This window comes from Rhodnius prolixus, unplaced genomic scaffold (genome assembly GCF_049639745.1).
Source record: "Rhodnius prolixus isolate KJV_2025 unplaced genomic scaffold, Rpr scaffold_1, whole genome shotgun sequence".
Lineage (NCBI taxonomy): Eukaryota > Metazoa > Arthropoda > Insecta > Hemiptera > Reduviidae > Rhodnius > Rhodnius prolixus.
Genome location: NW_027411581.1, coordinates 50,577,809 through 50,593,642, shown reverse-complemented (window position 1 = coordinate 50,593,642; position 15,834 = coordinate 50,577,809). Strand labels below are relative to the sequence as shown.

At 30.8% G+C, this 15,834-nt stretch overlaps 1 protein-coding gene across 4 annotated transcripts in view; it reads right to left on the bottom strand.

The window, feature by feature from the left end:
• Positions 1-673: 673 nt before the first annotated feature.
• Pdk1 (Phosphoinositide-dependent kinase 1) overlaps positions 674-15,834 on the bottom strand; it is a 120,744-nt gene continuing 105,583 nt past the window's right edge. For all 4 annotated transcript variants that reach the window (XM_074143016.1, XM_074143035.1, XM_074143024.1 and 1 more), the window contains 7 exons: positions 6,150-6,483; positions 5,091-5,382; positions 4,670-4,978; positions 4,452-4,548; positions 3,888-4,046; positions 2,927-3,307; positions 674-2,273 (listed from right to left, as the gene is read on the bottom strand). In XM_074143016.1, coding sequence (XP_073999117.1) covers positions 2,178-2,273; positions 2,927-3,307; positions 3,888-4,046; positions 4,452-4,548; positions 4,670-4,978; positions 5,091-5,382; positions 6,150-6,483 — 1,668 coding nt within the window. In that variant the 3' untranslated portion in view covers positions 674-2,177. The remainder of the gene's footprint in view (positions 2,274-2,926; positions 3,308-3,887; positions 4,047-4,451; positions 4,549-4,669; positions 4,979-5,090; positions 5,383-6,149; positions 6,484-15,834) is intronic.

Below are 15,834 nucleotides of genomic sequence, written 5' to 3'. Positions count from 1 at the left end.
GACGCTGACTCCTATTTTGCAATTAATCAGAGATTTCTTCATTAATTTTTAAAATAACCACTATTCATGGTATACCTTTCGAAAGGTGATGTATGTAGATGTTTTTCATGAGTAGTGCACGTTTTAAAATATACAAAACTTTTGAGAAAAATGATGTCACAAGTTTTTGGAAAAAATCAGAATCTTGCTATTTCTTATGTTTGGACTACAAAGTAAAATCAATACTTAATATTATTTTGAAATATGTATAAATTTGTTTTTTTAAGAGGAAATTTAACCTTCTTTCTAATGCGCTTATTGAAATTGCTGTAGCATTAATACTTTGAGAAACATAGACAACTGTTTGCCAAAAAGTAGTAGTACCTTGAAGAAACATAAAATTTAAAATATCTATAAAACGGAGCCGAATCGAGCCCTAGTTAATGTGGAATTTTTTGTAGAAAATGATGCCCAGAATCGCCTCCCGAAATAACGGTAGTCTTATGCTGAACACCCTGTATACTCTACAGTAACCTACGAAGAGAAAAAAAGAAAACAACAAAATGTATCATTAATGGAATGTTCAAAATTCAATTATATTTCGGCCTCTGATAAAATTTATAGTCCATCACTGGATAGGTAGGAAATAGTTTCTTAAAAGCGGATAGATGGAGGAAAATAAAAACTCATTTCATAACTTGACAAGTTCTATTTTTATTAATATATTTTTTTAGATATAAACATAAAGCAATAAATAGGAATAAATATTAAAAATACTGTAAGTGATTAAGTTACTGAAAAAAGGAAGTTTTCCTCCAATAGTCGGTAATACTGACAGACTTGGGGAAAAAGTCTAACAATAACTTTATAACAAATAGAAATGACAGTAAAGAAAAGAAAAACAAAATATTTTTACAAATAAATAAATATTTACTAAAATATAATTCAACTAGTATATTGTACAATTTTTTCAAGCATAAAGGAATAGCCAGGTTTAAAATTTTAATACAATTAAACTATTAATTGCCTATACCTGGATAATCCTCATGTTTTTATATTCTGTTTATAATTAGTTAAGTGCCATATATAACGAAGGCACCTGTCAGGTTTTTATATTTATTTATTATACTAATCCCGACATTTTTAATCTATTACGTTTCGAATAGGATATTTTCAAAAACCTTAATATTCATTGAATTAGTTTTTTTTGTTTCTTTTTACAATTGTTTCTAAGCCTATTTTAATATAAATAAATTACGATTAAATAATTCGCACTTCCACATTTTGTCTTTCATAGTACTAAAAAAATTAATAAAAATAAAAAAGAAACGGATAGAAAGTAAAAGAGAAGAAATCTTCGCTAGTTTGGGTTTGTTTCAATTTTGGTAACTTTTCCCCATTAATTTTTTTAAATTTTCTATAAGTTAAGAGTTTACACAACCTTTGTTTGATACAATCCAAGTAAATTTTTTATTTATTTAAACACTTGTTTTTTTGTTCCGTCTTGTCCTTCTGTTATATATATATATAAAATATTCTTACATATCTAGCCATCCATACTAGTGCAAATAAATTAATAACAACAATGTAAGACACAACAAAATAGAAAAAAAATATATATATATATATATATATATAATAAATTAGCTACACGTCTCCAAAGCCAGAGACAAGTTGACTAATATCTTCACGGCAATAAATTAACACGAATTCCTAAAATCTAGAGAGAATAAATTGCATTTAACTTATGTGGAATGCATCCTTTTTTTAAATTTAATATTTATTTTATTTATTCATTAATCAGTACGTCGCTTTACAAGGCACCTTATGTTTGAGGGTATTTATTAAATGCCCCCAACCCCACCATTCGAGTTATAAGACGAATTGTATGAAGCGACATTTCTTTATCGTATTGAACTAAATAGTTTTTAATGCTTCTATAGAAATCATTCATACATGTATACAATCAACACACCCTTTTATTTACGCACATATTCGCCAACAAACTCATACAATTATTTCACATAATTATGATTGGCTAGTATCACAGACAATAGTGTAGGGGTTGTTTATTAGTAAGCGACACCACCTTCCTCTAGAACAGTTCTTCTTTTCTCCGTCACTTTTTATTCTTCTTGACGAGAGGCAACTCAAGATGGAACGTTTGTGAACATTTTTAAAAGCAACTTTGTTTCTTTTCATGGCCCATATGTAAACATCTTCACTTCATCTATTGCTTTGCACCATTCTAATGCATATCCTTCTGGGTCTTCTAGATAATAAGTCCTGTTGGGCTGTAATTAAAGAAAATATTCATTACATAAGGATTTTTGAATATCTTACAAGGTGTGCTATCCAAGTAAAACTGACAGGAATTGTTGTTCATTCTTTTTGGTGACTGATTCATAGTTTCAATGGGATTGAAAAAATAACTGCCATTTCAGTCTAATAAAATTTATTTTGCCGAGCTTTCGACCTAGGGACTAGGTCATCTTCAGGGCTGTGGAACATATTTACAGTTTGTTAACAATGATTCTATTGAAATGAATATGTATAATAAAACGAAATTTACAAAAACTAGGTAAATAATTTTATATTCATTGTATATTCATGTCAATATATATTTTTTATATTGAAATATTCATTTCAATAGAATCATTGTTAACAAACTGTAAATATGTTCCACAGCCCTGAAGATGACTTAGTCCCTAGGTCGGAAGCTCGGCAAAATAAATTTTATTAGACTGAAATGGCAGTTATTTTTTCAATCCCACTGACAGGAATATGTATTTCAGTAAATCAAACATACTTTTAAAAGTCAAAAATAAAAGAGAAAAAGTTGCACAACAGTTTGTATACAAATTGAAATTTCAAACTACTGTATGTGCAACCAGTTACGCAACTATTTAAAAGAAATATGTTAATTAAATTTTACTATAGTACTCACTGTGTGAACAAAGAAAATTTTGAAGTTCTTCGCTTCGGCTGAAATTTGCTGACTCCATGGAATTTCTCCTTTCAATGTCATGCTGTCAGGATCTACATAATAAAGATGTGGTCCTTCTGTGAGTAACAGCATTCTTCTGCGAGCAAACAGTCCTTTTCTTTTATTCACCAAGCCTTGTTTTAAAATTAAATGTCCACTAACAAGATGATGCCACTTTGATGTCTGTCTTTGTTCATCCAATCTTGCTTTGGCTAGTTCCGGAGCGGTAAGAATATTTGTTACTCCAGACTTCTTTCTTACTGGTGTTTCTTTGCGTTCAGATTCTAACCCTAACAACCTACTTAACTGCTTATCCAAACCGGGTTCTAAGTGGTCAGGAACCTGTAAAGTTCAAAATAAATCTAAGTAAAATAAGTAAAAATAACAAATACTTTAATAACAGATTCATATTAATTAATTTATTCTATTTAATTACAACTATTTTGAAAAGTTAATTCTCCTAGCAAAAAATAAATTTAAGTCTACTAATGAATTACAAGTAATGAGTGCAATAATGTTTATTTCTAAAATTTAAATACAAGAAAATCATAATGATGATTTTTGAATGGATTCTTTGGTTGTTAAATTTGTAACTTTGAAAACATTCTTCTTTAATTTCATCTAAAGTTATCTTCTTTCTAAAATAAAGGATAAAATTGTTTATGTAAATAACTGAATGATTTATATTTAATTAAACAAACTTAGTAGGGATAAAAAAAAAAAATTATCAATTTTAGAAAATTAATGAGCATCTTGCAAAAATGAGCCCATTTTTGTATTAAATTTGAACTATCTTACGCGTACTTCAAGCAAAAAAACCTTATAAGGAGAATCTTTTGAATACAATTCAATTTTATTTAGGTTATAAACATAGCCATATAAACATTTAGGTTATAGACATAGTTAAAACTCAAACACAAACCTTAATATTGGAAGATGGCATTGGCATAAAAGGTGAAATAGGTGGTGGTGTTGTTGTCAGTATATTTCCAAAATCGAGACCACTAAACATTGGATGATTTTTAACCGATGGATATCCGTTAGTGTCTTGTGCTCCCAATCTTTCACTAGCATTTACTACCTAAGGGTAATAAAACAAACTGTGTAAGAAAATTTTCAATTCAAATAAGTGAATTTAAAAATAAATGTAAATTAAGAAGAATCTGAAAATAAATCTCTATACAAAAAGTTCCTAAACGCTACATTGTCAACAACATTAGTGTTGTTTATTGTTTTTTGGAGACTGTTTCATTAATCCAGCAGGAAGAATGAATAATGCCAAATCCAGTCATAATTTCTTATTTTTGCCAAGGACTAGGTCATCTTCATGAAGCCATTGTATATTACTAGAGTATTATAAGAAATTATAATTGGATTTGGCATTATTCTTTCTACCTTTAATGTTAATATGGACTGTTATTAACAGTCCACAATAAAACGCGAGATCTTAAATTTTTTAATTTTAATAAATGTTAGAAACTATTACCAATAATTTCTGGACGAGATCTTGGGCGTCACTATCAAATCCTTCTGGAAATTCGTACTCCAACTTAATTATTTTCTGGAAAATTGCGTATTCAGTCCTGAAAATAAGGAAGAATTATTATTAATCAAATATACTGTCTATGGACAAGTATTTTATATTGTTTATTAAAAAATAATAGTATAAAATTTATTATAATAAATTAAGTTTTAATAACGAACCTTGCTCTAAATGGAGGTAGTCCGGATATCATTTGATATATAATACAACCAAGTGCCCATAGATCAGATGCAAAATGAGCAGTCTTATCAGTAAGCAATTCTGGGGAAACATACTGAGCTGTACCAACAAAACTGTTCCTTCTACGTGTCGGTCTTTGATGCTGTTCTTGTTCAGAGCTGCTTACGTCACCATTTGTTTCTGGTGTTGTCGTCTGCGTTGTAGTAGAGTTTACAATTTTCGCTGAACCAAAGTCAGTTATTAAGATGTGCATCTTATCGTCTAATAAAATATTTTCTGGTTTGAGATCCCTGTTTCGGAACATGAAAAAAAAAGTATTAGTTAAATTTATATTTTCTAATTATTATAACTGATAAATACGAGTTTAAAAAAAAAATAAAATAAATGTTCAAAATGACTGACCTGTGGATTATACCAAGCCGATGTAAATGTTCCAAAGCTAGAACTATTTCTCCGGCGTAAAATCTTGTACAGGCGATATCAAAATTTCCTAATTTACTGATGTATTGCAATAATTCACCATTTTTAGCGTAAGACAATACGAAATATAGTCGTTCTGCGTCTTGGAAAGTGCAATACAATTTGACGAAAAAAGGCGTCTGGGCCGAACTAAGAATGTTTAGAACGTCCTTTTCTCTTTTAACATACTCAGACTTCTTTTCTCTCATTATATGACGTTTCTCGCAAACTTTTACTGAAAAAGAAGATACAAAAGAATATTAAAAACTCTAAAATTCCAACTCAAGTAACTAAGTTTTAACAAGCATAATTATAAACAAAAACAAATAATAGTAAAAAATTGAATGTATCCATTTCGGGGCCGAGGTTGACATCAGTGACGATGTACAAAAGAACGTGCGATAAACCGTTTGTTATAAATAGTTAAAGTTGAATATTGTTGAATTTAGTTTTAGTAATCTCATTTTAACAATGGCTGACTTCTAATATCTCATTGCTATGGTAACCGGTAGAGTTTAAGTGCCTTCCTCCGAGAAAATTAAGTCCCTCGTTTTAAAAACAACAGAAACTAAAAAAGTTAAACTGAAAGCAGATGTTTTACTTAAATTAAATGAAATATCTTTAAAATTTGGTACGAATTTTCACTAGTTCTAATGTCGTTTAGTTCCTAATCAGATTGTTTCCGTTCAAATACTTCCAATCATCAAATATCCCAATATTGCGAGGGGAAACCTTAAATATTAGTGGGATTGAACGAGAATAATGAACAGGTCAAAATTTGAAAAAATCTTGCGGTTTTCTTACTCATTAATGATTACAAACTTAAAAAATGGCCACCATCCAGAAAACAACGATCCAGCCCGATGGCGTTAAAGCTCTAATGTTTCCCCAATTATGTTGAAACTTGAACGTAACTTTATATTGGCTTTGCTCTTCATTGACTTAGTATTCATTTACCGTTTAGTTACAAAGTAAATATTTGAATGGTAATATTTTACTTACTGGCATACTCTTTAGCGCTGTGAATATCTTTAGTGAGGTAGACGGTGGAAAAGGAGCCTTCGCCAATAACGTGGCCAAATATAAAATCTTTTGTAGTTCTTCTGGCAGGAGTTGTTGTCACAGATTCACTATTACCAACACTGCCTCCAACAGGCTGGCCGGGAGTAGTCGTCTGTTGTGGGGCTGGGGGATTTTGTTGTTGCGAATTAGCTACTACAGCAGTCAAAGCGTTAGTGCCGTTACACTTGGTCGTATTCTCTACAGAAAGTGAAGTCATCGTCAGGCCGTTAGTACCTACTGAGGGCGGCAAGGCTGTTGGTAATGTTGGTACTCTCTGAAACAGCAAAATAAACCGAACACTAAATTAGAAAATCTCAATTTCAACTTAAACTTTAAACACTTTACTGCGGTCGATTTTTATAAGGAAAAAACTACCCTAGCAAATCTGGGCTTAATAATTTTTATAACCAGATTTAATTTATAAGGTAATCACAATAATAAATCAGCTGGTGACATTGATCTCAAAATAACACTAACAATGTTCAGAACATGAACTAGTTCGAAAAGTATCGTTATGAAGTAATAAAATTGTAAATAAAAGCTAGTTTTAAGAGAACTTCTGATCAGAATAGAAAAATTGATAGGTGAAAAGAAGTAAACTAAAAAAAATATAAACTTGCTGCAATCGGATACAGTACATTCCTTGCGCAAAGGTAGAGAAAACGGAAATTTCTAGTCACTCAGACAGTTGTTTATATGTTTAGGATGTTTGGACACTGTGAAAGAGGTTGTAACAGGACACCAAAAGCACATATTGTTAAATAAGGAATGTCAAGAATGCGAACACTGTAGGAATGTCCGCTCTATTGCGAGTACCACACTTTCCAATCACTAAGAAATCTATTTAAATGTCCAAAATAAATCATCATTTCTGTACTATCACTTCTATTTTTTAATTTTGACTTATTAATAAATGATTATTCTAATGGCAGGTTTTTGTTTATCAATAAATACAATAATAATAAATAAAACTTCATGAGGTAGAAGTTATTATTAGCGAGCACACGCCAGTGTAACTTGGAAAGCTGTTTTTTCTAACTTCTGAACTTACTTTTCTTACTTCTGAATTATTCATGCAAAACTACCACGTTACTATTAAATTTTAATAGTTATTAAGTCGATAGATTTAATATGAAATTCTTTTTGCGTAGGTTGTACGCCTTCAACATTTATAACTGCGGTTCTCGCTGCCCGCTTCATGTTTTGTTCTTTATTATTTATTTATATACATATTTTTTTTTAATTTTTATTCACAGCATTTTCCTTTATAAAAAATTTCCTGAGAATATATACTTTTTCTAATTTTTGAAGTTCCGGAAAATTCTTTAAAAATAATAATATAAAAAAATAAAAATATTAAGTACGGAGGGGAAAATCTCACATATTGGTTTTTATTATTATTTGGTGTATTTAAAACAATACAGGTCAATAATTAAGAACTGATTGTTTTCCCAATAAAAGCAAAAGTTTTATTCAGTATAAATGAGGTAGGTAGTAAGGCGGGTTACTTTAAGAACCTATTGCACTTTAAGATTAGATACTGGGAAACGTACTTACAAGACTATTAAACTGTCGAATCGACTATATTTCTGAAAATGATCCCAACTACTTATGTGTAAGGAGAACGCACTTCCCTATGGTTGTATTAACCCATTATCGTCACACGCTGATTACCAAGAAATCGTCTTTTTTCCTTGTACAGTACAATTTATAATCAAAACAAACATGTTCCACTTCTATTTTTACACTTCTTTTTTTTTTCCTTGTTTTTCTTTTCTTTTCTGAAATAAACTCTTATCTATTTAGTATTTTCTTTATTTATGTGTTCCGTTACAGTCAAAGGCATACAGAAGGGGTTGGCCCAATTTAATTTTAATATTTATGTTAAACATGTTAATTACATGATTGCTGTACTGTTTTGGGTGCAAGAAATGGGAAGCACATGTTAAAAGGAAAATAGGTTCTCGCAGTACTCCTTACTGTTGGTGTTTAGCGCTCCTTTTTCTTAAATTTCAATTGTTCATTTTCATTTTTCATTAAAAGTGGAAACAATAAAAGAAAAAAAAGGGAAGAAATTCAAGCTCAGTAGTTAGCTTACTGGATTCCCACTTGGAAATTCCAGGGGGTTCGAATCCAGTCGTCGGCAGTGGTACTAAAAAAAAATTGCCTGGCGCCAATTAACTCAGATGTTGACGTGGCCTTAAGAAAAAAATATTTAAAAAATAAGAGAAAAAATATAAGATACATACATATTGGATTATTTAAGTGGAAAACAGGTCACAAAGACCTAAGATAATGGGGAAAAATCTATAAATTACATAAGGCTGGTGCCACTTGGATTGAAGAGGTCTGACGCCGCGAGGCCGGTCTTTATTTATTATTCAGCAATAAACAGGACACAACGCGCTCCGCAATAATACAATATTAAAAGTAATACTGTACTTGTTATACCATATTCAGAGCAAATAATATAATAACAAATTATGTACTGCGCTAATTACAGTTAATATTAAAAAAAAGAATGAACTAAAGATGAGCTTATTTATTAAATTTTAATAATCTAATAGAGGGATAGTTTTATCCAATTGTACTTCTAGTTACTATACTGTTCGGTAACTTTTCTTGAAATACCATCCTATTCTAATATTTTATAACCATCTAAAAAAGTGATAAATTCAAAGAGAGCATTGAATTGTGTTTGTGTTTGGGCAATGCAGGGGCATCAATGATTCCAAAGCTCTAAATATTTGAATACGCTACCATTACATATTGAACGTTCACAACAGGCGAAATAATTACAGCGATTTGTAATACTGTAAAAGATACAAGTATTTGACCATTTTAAATATTCAAAACAGTTTAATGACGAAATTGAATTTGGATTCCCTGAAGTATGAATTGTGTTTTGTTTACAAGAAAAAAACCAAGTCGACTGTGCCAAAATATCATTTTAAATAATCTTTCTAAGTTCTAACGGTGAGCGTTGGATGTGCCTCAATATTCAAGATTCCTCATTTTTCTAGCGCACATACAGCGAATAAGTTGTAGATATGTTTTAGAAGTTGGAACAACTCAGTGCCTGAAGAGCCTGGACATTTTGCATCCTAACACAGTCGATATTACTTGTTATTGGCTCGATTCGATACGACTTGAATAATTTCTAGTTGGGTTTGCAACTGTCAATTTAAATAAATACGTATTTGTAGTTGTAAAATTCGTTTATACTCATATTATAATATTCTCACATCACTGACCCACGCAATCTTTATTTACACTTACATTAAAAAAATAATTATTAAATACATTCCTTTAAAATAAAATATTATCAGAATAAATCTTAACTTTTATTTTATACTTGTTATTAAGAAAAGAGACAAAGAGTAGATCCGCTTGGTGACGTAATAAAAGATTGAACCAGAGGTCGCTGGACACCAATACAGACAAGAGCCAAGACTGGGTAACCTTGGAAGGTAACATGAATGCTTCACTCTAACAGGATATAGGTATGGCATTGCACACAAGGTTCAACCATTTTATATAGCCATATTGTCTGTCTCAACTAAAATTGTAAGTAATCTGAAGCAGCAAATGATTAAGCTTGAAAGGTAAATAATAGTAAAAAAAAGTTAAACTTGTAAACGGTTTTATTTTAAAAACCCCATCTAGTTTCATTTACGCTAATACAGAAGAAATCCTTAAATAAATTAATAACATCTGTCAACAATTGTTAATCTAGTTTTCAAAGGGTTTTAAAACTCTTTTACAATTATTATAAATTTATATAAAGATATATTATATGAATTATGTTTATATTATTTTTTTAAACTTATAATTGTAAAAATGCTATGCACATAAACATGTGCAACTATGTTAACACACTGACAGACTATATTTATGTTTTTCACAGATGTTTACGCGCAAGTCTATATTTAGTTACCAGCTCCAACTGCAATATTCTCCCACTCTGATTTCCATTCATCATTCATATGAAAAACATCTCCCACTCTATTTTTTTTTTTTACTTCCGCAGGATGTGTCGTCATTGGCCTTCATATGGAGAGGTGGACGCTATCTAATCCAACTGATATCCTCCATTACAACTTAAAAGCAATGCCACTGAATATAACATTAAGTATATCGTGACTAGTGATTTTTACTTTTTTGGTATAATAAAAGACGGAAGATTTTTTTTTTCTTTGTTATATTTCATTATAGAAAGACGTAAATTACATTGCAGTTTCTGGAGGCTTGATATCTCTTACAAGAACACTACTAATGAACATTTTACTTCTACATCGAAACTTTTTAATGAAAATGACTTATTTACAGTGCAAAAGGGTTTACAGAAAATAATGTTCACCCAATGGAATATCTTAGAAAAGTGAAAACCAATTCATTCTCACAAGTTATTCATCCGTTTTCTAGCTGATTATGGATACAAGATTCTAGTTGAAACTAGGAAAATAGCAAATTGATGTGGGACAATCTATTTTTTGTTTTGAAAGGTAATCGGCTATTTATTCAGGCGGAGCTTAACGTCCAACTTCCAATTAGGTGTCTTGGACAGTGTGCGTAAGCTCATACTTTAATATAAACAATTTTTTCTTACAAATAAAAAGCAGTCTTACATACAAAGCCACGCTCTTGACCATTTTAGACTAACACCCACCCCTCCTCACTCTTTAAAATTTGTTTACTAAGCAATTTCATTTTTCTTCTTTTTTTTTATTTTAATGTTTATATTTTTAGAAATATTACGCATGAGTTCATTGGCGCCCGGAGCCTTTTTTCCTTACACTGCCCAAACTTTGGACGCTTCTTCTCCTTGTTTTAAAGACATCGCCGACAATAGAAGCTCCCAAAAGAAATCAAATCTAAACACTTAGCCTAAAATCCTTGTATTTCGTGTTTACAGCTACTCTATTATTCACAAAATTATTTTTGGGCGATTAACATATGTATATTCTCTGTAAAGCAATTAATCAAAATTTTGAAAGAATAAAATGCAGAAGTTTTAAAGATTGTCAACGATAAGAGAGAATTAATGGAAGAATAAAAAATATATACGTTAAATCACTTATATTTGGGCAAAGTGCTGGAAATTTCACTTTGGATGTATCACTTTGCTCTAAAAAATATTAATTATAAAGAGAAACCAAACTAAAATGTTTATTAAACAATCTTAAACAACAGGTGAAAAAGAAGGTTATATTTGGCCACGTGTTTTATTACAGACACGTGCATAGAGATGCTTTGTTAAGATATCTAGGATAGGCGGGAGAAGACTTTAAAAAACAAAAATCAAGTAAGTGTGTTCAACCTCCTAAAATATCTTTACTATCCGTAGTTACTAAAAGTTGGCCCTACTGTGCCCATAAAAAAAAGTTAAAAAAACTACAAAATAGTTTCTATCATTTACGGAGCTTTACACGTGCGACCACGGGCACTGCAAGAGTGGCTACTGTGTGTAGCCAGCTCATACAAATCTATTCCGGTAAGAGTTGAGTGGTTTGTTTCTAATAAAGAAGGAAGATCTTTCTAACGTCAACAAATACCATTGTAACCTCTTTTGAATTTATCTCACCCATGTTAACAAATAGAGGTAAAATGTTATAATGAGGTCTAGCTGGGGTGACACTCAATTTAGAAATATTTTCATAACTTCACCTGTTCAAATATCTTTTCTCGTTTGTTTTTATGTAGATTATAATATTAAATACAGATCTGTCGAGTCTAGGAATTTGAAATTCGATACAGCTCTCTTATTTTATTTAAACCATATCAAATAAACAGTATCAATAGAAAAAAAAAATATCACTTTAAACAATAAAAAAATAAAAATAATGAAATCAAATATCCGTTAGAGATAAGTGTGCTTGCGGGGAAACACACATATATTCTATTATTAGCGCTCTGACTTAAAAAATTCATCGTTACTCATGTCATAAATTATTACTGGAAACCAACGAGATGAATCATCACCAATGCTTAGTGATTCTTAGAATCTTTTTTTTTTTTAAAGGAGCGCCAGGATCACAGGATGACTAAGTCTAAATTTCACAGAGGCCACATCCTCTAATTAGACTGGCGAAGAATCACGTCATTTTGGGAGGTGAAGGGAGGCGGAGAAATTTATGTCCAATTAACAAATTAGTTGAGCACACATACTTGTACGGCTTTAAGTGTTGCAAAATTCTAATTTCTCTCTAATTTGTGGATAATTAAAAGATATATATTTTTTTTAAATAATTCAAATCTTCTTATTTGATATTATTCGAAAAATTGATCATCAATTGATTAATCGATTGTAGCCAACGCCTCAAGTTTTTCATTACGAACCTCTGAAAAGATTCATTCTGAAGGGGAATTCTCAATTAACGAGGAAATGGTCATCAACTTGTATGTCCCACAATAGACAAAAATCTAGAAGTTAATAAATTTTTAGAAGAATCACACATGTTATAAAAAAAAAACGAACTGTTGTAGGTTGGACCAACGTAGTCAACAACAATATAACTGGTGCCTCTCGTAAATCGGGTGTTTTCCACTATTAACATATCGTGTTAATACTGCGTACTGATAAGAAGTAATTACAAAATAGGATAGAAATGCAAATAGTAACACAATGGATATATAATATTAGCATTTTCTTCTAATTCTCATGTTCATCTTAAAAAAACCAAAAAGTTTTAGAAATACATAAAACAGAAAATCTAATTAGGATAATTAGAAGAAAACAAAAAAAAACACTAGTGTGGTTCAAGTCTTTCTTTGAGTAAATTCTAAACACCTAAAACCTTTGTAAGTGACTAATTCAAAGACACTACCTGCGTTTTTTATTTAAGTTTTCTCTCTTTAAAAGAAAAAGAAAAATAAAAAAAATTACAGTTCACGGTGGCAGTTTCAGAAACTTTTTATTTTATTAATAAAATTCGGACATCTTAAAAGTATATTCTCAAAAGAAAAATATTACTAAAGAGGAAATCATAAAAAAAAGAAAGTAGAACCTGCAGTTATCCACAGATTCAGTAGTAATTATCCGGATGAACGAACCGGAATCACGTGTATCTATACAAAAACATCCGCATCCGGCGGAAGTTAAAAAAAGAATTGCATATACTAGTTTTTTTTTGTTCATTCCTCTGGTGAATGAAACATAAAATGAGGGAATGAATGTGAAAGCCCCACCACCGCTGCAGTAGTTTTATATATATATATAAACATTACGTCGACACAAACAACCGCTTCGGCCCATTCACAAAAATGGTTACTGGCCCCACTTCGTTGCTTCCCATAGGAACTTCTTCTAGTGTATTACACTCTCAGTTGAGGAATGTGAGAGCCACACACTTGTCCATGTCTACTGCTTAACGGTGCTTTTCTTCCACCTCTTTCTACTGCAGAACCTCGGTGAGTCGACGAGTGGAGTCCATGCATTCTCTGCGCGCTGGGAACTCACAGCACCTACACTCTTCCGACTAACGAAGATTTTTTTTTTTTTAGATCCCGGATCGTTAGAGGATTATTGATGCTATTTCTGTTGATTCTAAAATTCTTTATTATTATAATTATTTTTTAGTAAATTACTGGCGAATATTTTATATTCTTCTAAAAGAATAAACTTGTATTTTTAATATCTAGCGATCTAAAGCAATAAATATGACAGTAAAAGACACTAGAATCAATTTCATTTTAAACTGTTGCTAGTGGGGCTTTCAACTGACACTAAAACCACGTGAAGAAGATTCTCTACGATATTTAATCGCTACCGAACCCAATAAAAACTATCAAAAATTTATCAAACAATATATTAACGTTAAATACAAATCATGGCCAAATTACTTGTAACTTCAATGAACTATAGAATGATAGTTGCTTCAATAAGGAAAGTATGTGAACTTTGAAACATTCATACAGACAGAACTTAGATCAAATTATGAGTCCTTGAAACAACAAGAGTAGATGAACATGACCTTGTAAGGATAATGTATGGTGATCATGTATTGTAAATTGTAGTCAATGCGTAAAATTTTACTATATTTTCTATTTGAAAAAATACAGTTAATAAAGTGAGAATCTTGACAGAAAAATAATGTCCAGACAAATATATTAAAAATAATTTTAATTATAATAAAATGTAAAAGAGAAATTGAATTTGTGTCACTTAATTATAGAATACAATTTAGCTAAAAAAAGAAACTGCTGTTAGGCGTGTAAAAGTTTATAAATATGCAAAAAAAAGAGTAAAGTCAGCTGTTAACTAGGAGATTACGAAATCACCTCTTAAAGAATGCTAATGTTGGACGACCAGCTCGTGAATGCCGCATGACCGTTATGTAAGACAGTTAGTTTTGAAGGATAAATAAAAGTCAATATGGACTTTGAAAATTAAGCATTTACTTATAAAAAAATACTTTTATTTACTACACTTAATTTTATTTTTAATTTAAACCATGAATTTAGGTATTTTTTTTTTTTAATATGAAGATTAGGGGGAACTATACTTGCAACTACAGTTCACAGACTGCAACAAGGATAAGGTACACAAAATCCCCAATACATTTTGAAATGGCAATTTAGAGTCAGAGTGAACAATTGCTTGACATGCTGCCTTGTCGGAAGATATGTTTTATTTCAGATAGAGAGTAAATATATGCAATTATTATTAGTACGTAAAAGATAATTTTGGTATTGTTTTTCGAAAAATCCTCTAGGATTCTGAATACAATACAGTTAACTTTAAGATTCCGGATTATCACTTTTAATGAGCATTTTAACAATGCACTTGGTACATTTTATAACCTTTAAATGTAGAAATATTTTTAAAACATTACTTCAGTTAAAAAGCTACACTTAATATTTTTTAAATTTCACTGGAGAGTCCTGTTGGAGATGTTTTCAACAAAAAGAAATCGCGAAAAAATTAAGTATTCATTCCGTTGAAACACATCCACTTAAGGTTTCTGCAAACACTGTAGCAGCGTCAACCACTGAGGCTTATTTTTGTGATGAGAGATGAGAGAAACTTTCAAGAACGGTTCCATTGCATAGAAGATACCTTTGGTAAAGAATCTGCTATTACATTTCCTTCCTTAGTGTAGCACAGATGGGTTTAAGATTCTTGCTGCCAACCTAACTGGATCTTTTTGCTCCCGGAACGCTATTTTGGGCTATCTGAGGGCTCTAGTTCCAATGCAGTTATCATGTAGTAAGTTTATTCTAACAGAACTACCAACAAGTCCCCTCTTTATACCTTTCTCCTGAATTTAAGTTTTTCAACTTGGAATGCATATTTTTGGAGGCGTTTAAAGTGCCTTAAAATTACTAATAAAGCTATTAAATCTGTGAGAAGAAACGACTCAAATTAATTAAAAACAGCTTTGAACGAACTAAATTTCCAGTCAAAAGATATTTTATGCGAATTACCTAAGACAAAAGTTCAATCTGTGCTCTCAATAAATATTAATCTCTAATAGAGTGCAAGAAATAACCCAAGATAAATATTGCAAGACAGAGTGAGAGAGAGAGAGAGGAGGAGGGGAGAAAGTTAAACTAGGAAAGTGTTCATGCAGTTACAACATATACACAGAAAACGGGTCTGCGAACGTCCTTGCCAAGGCGGTCT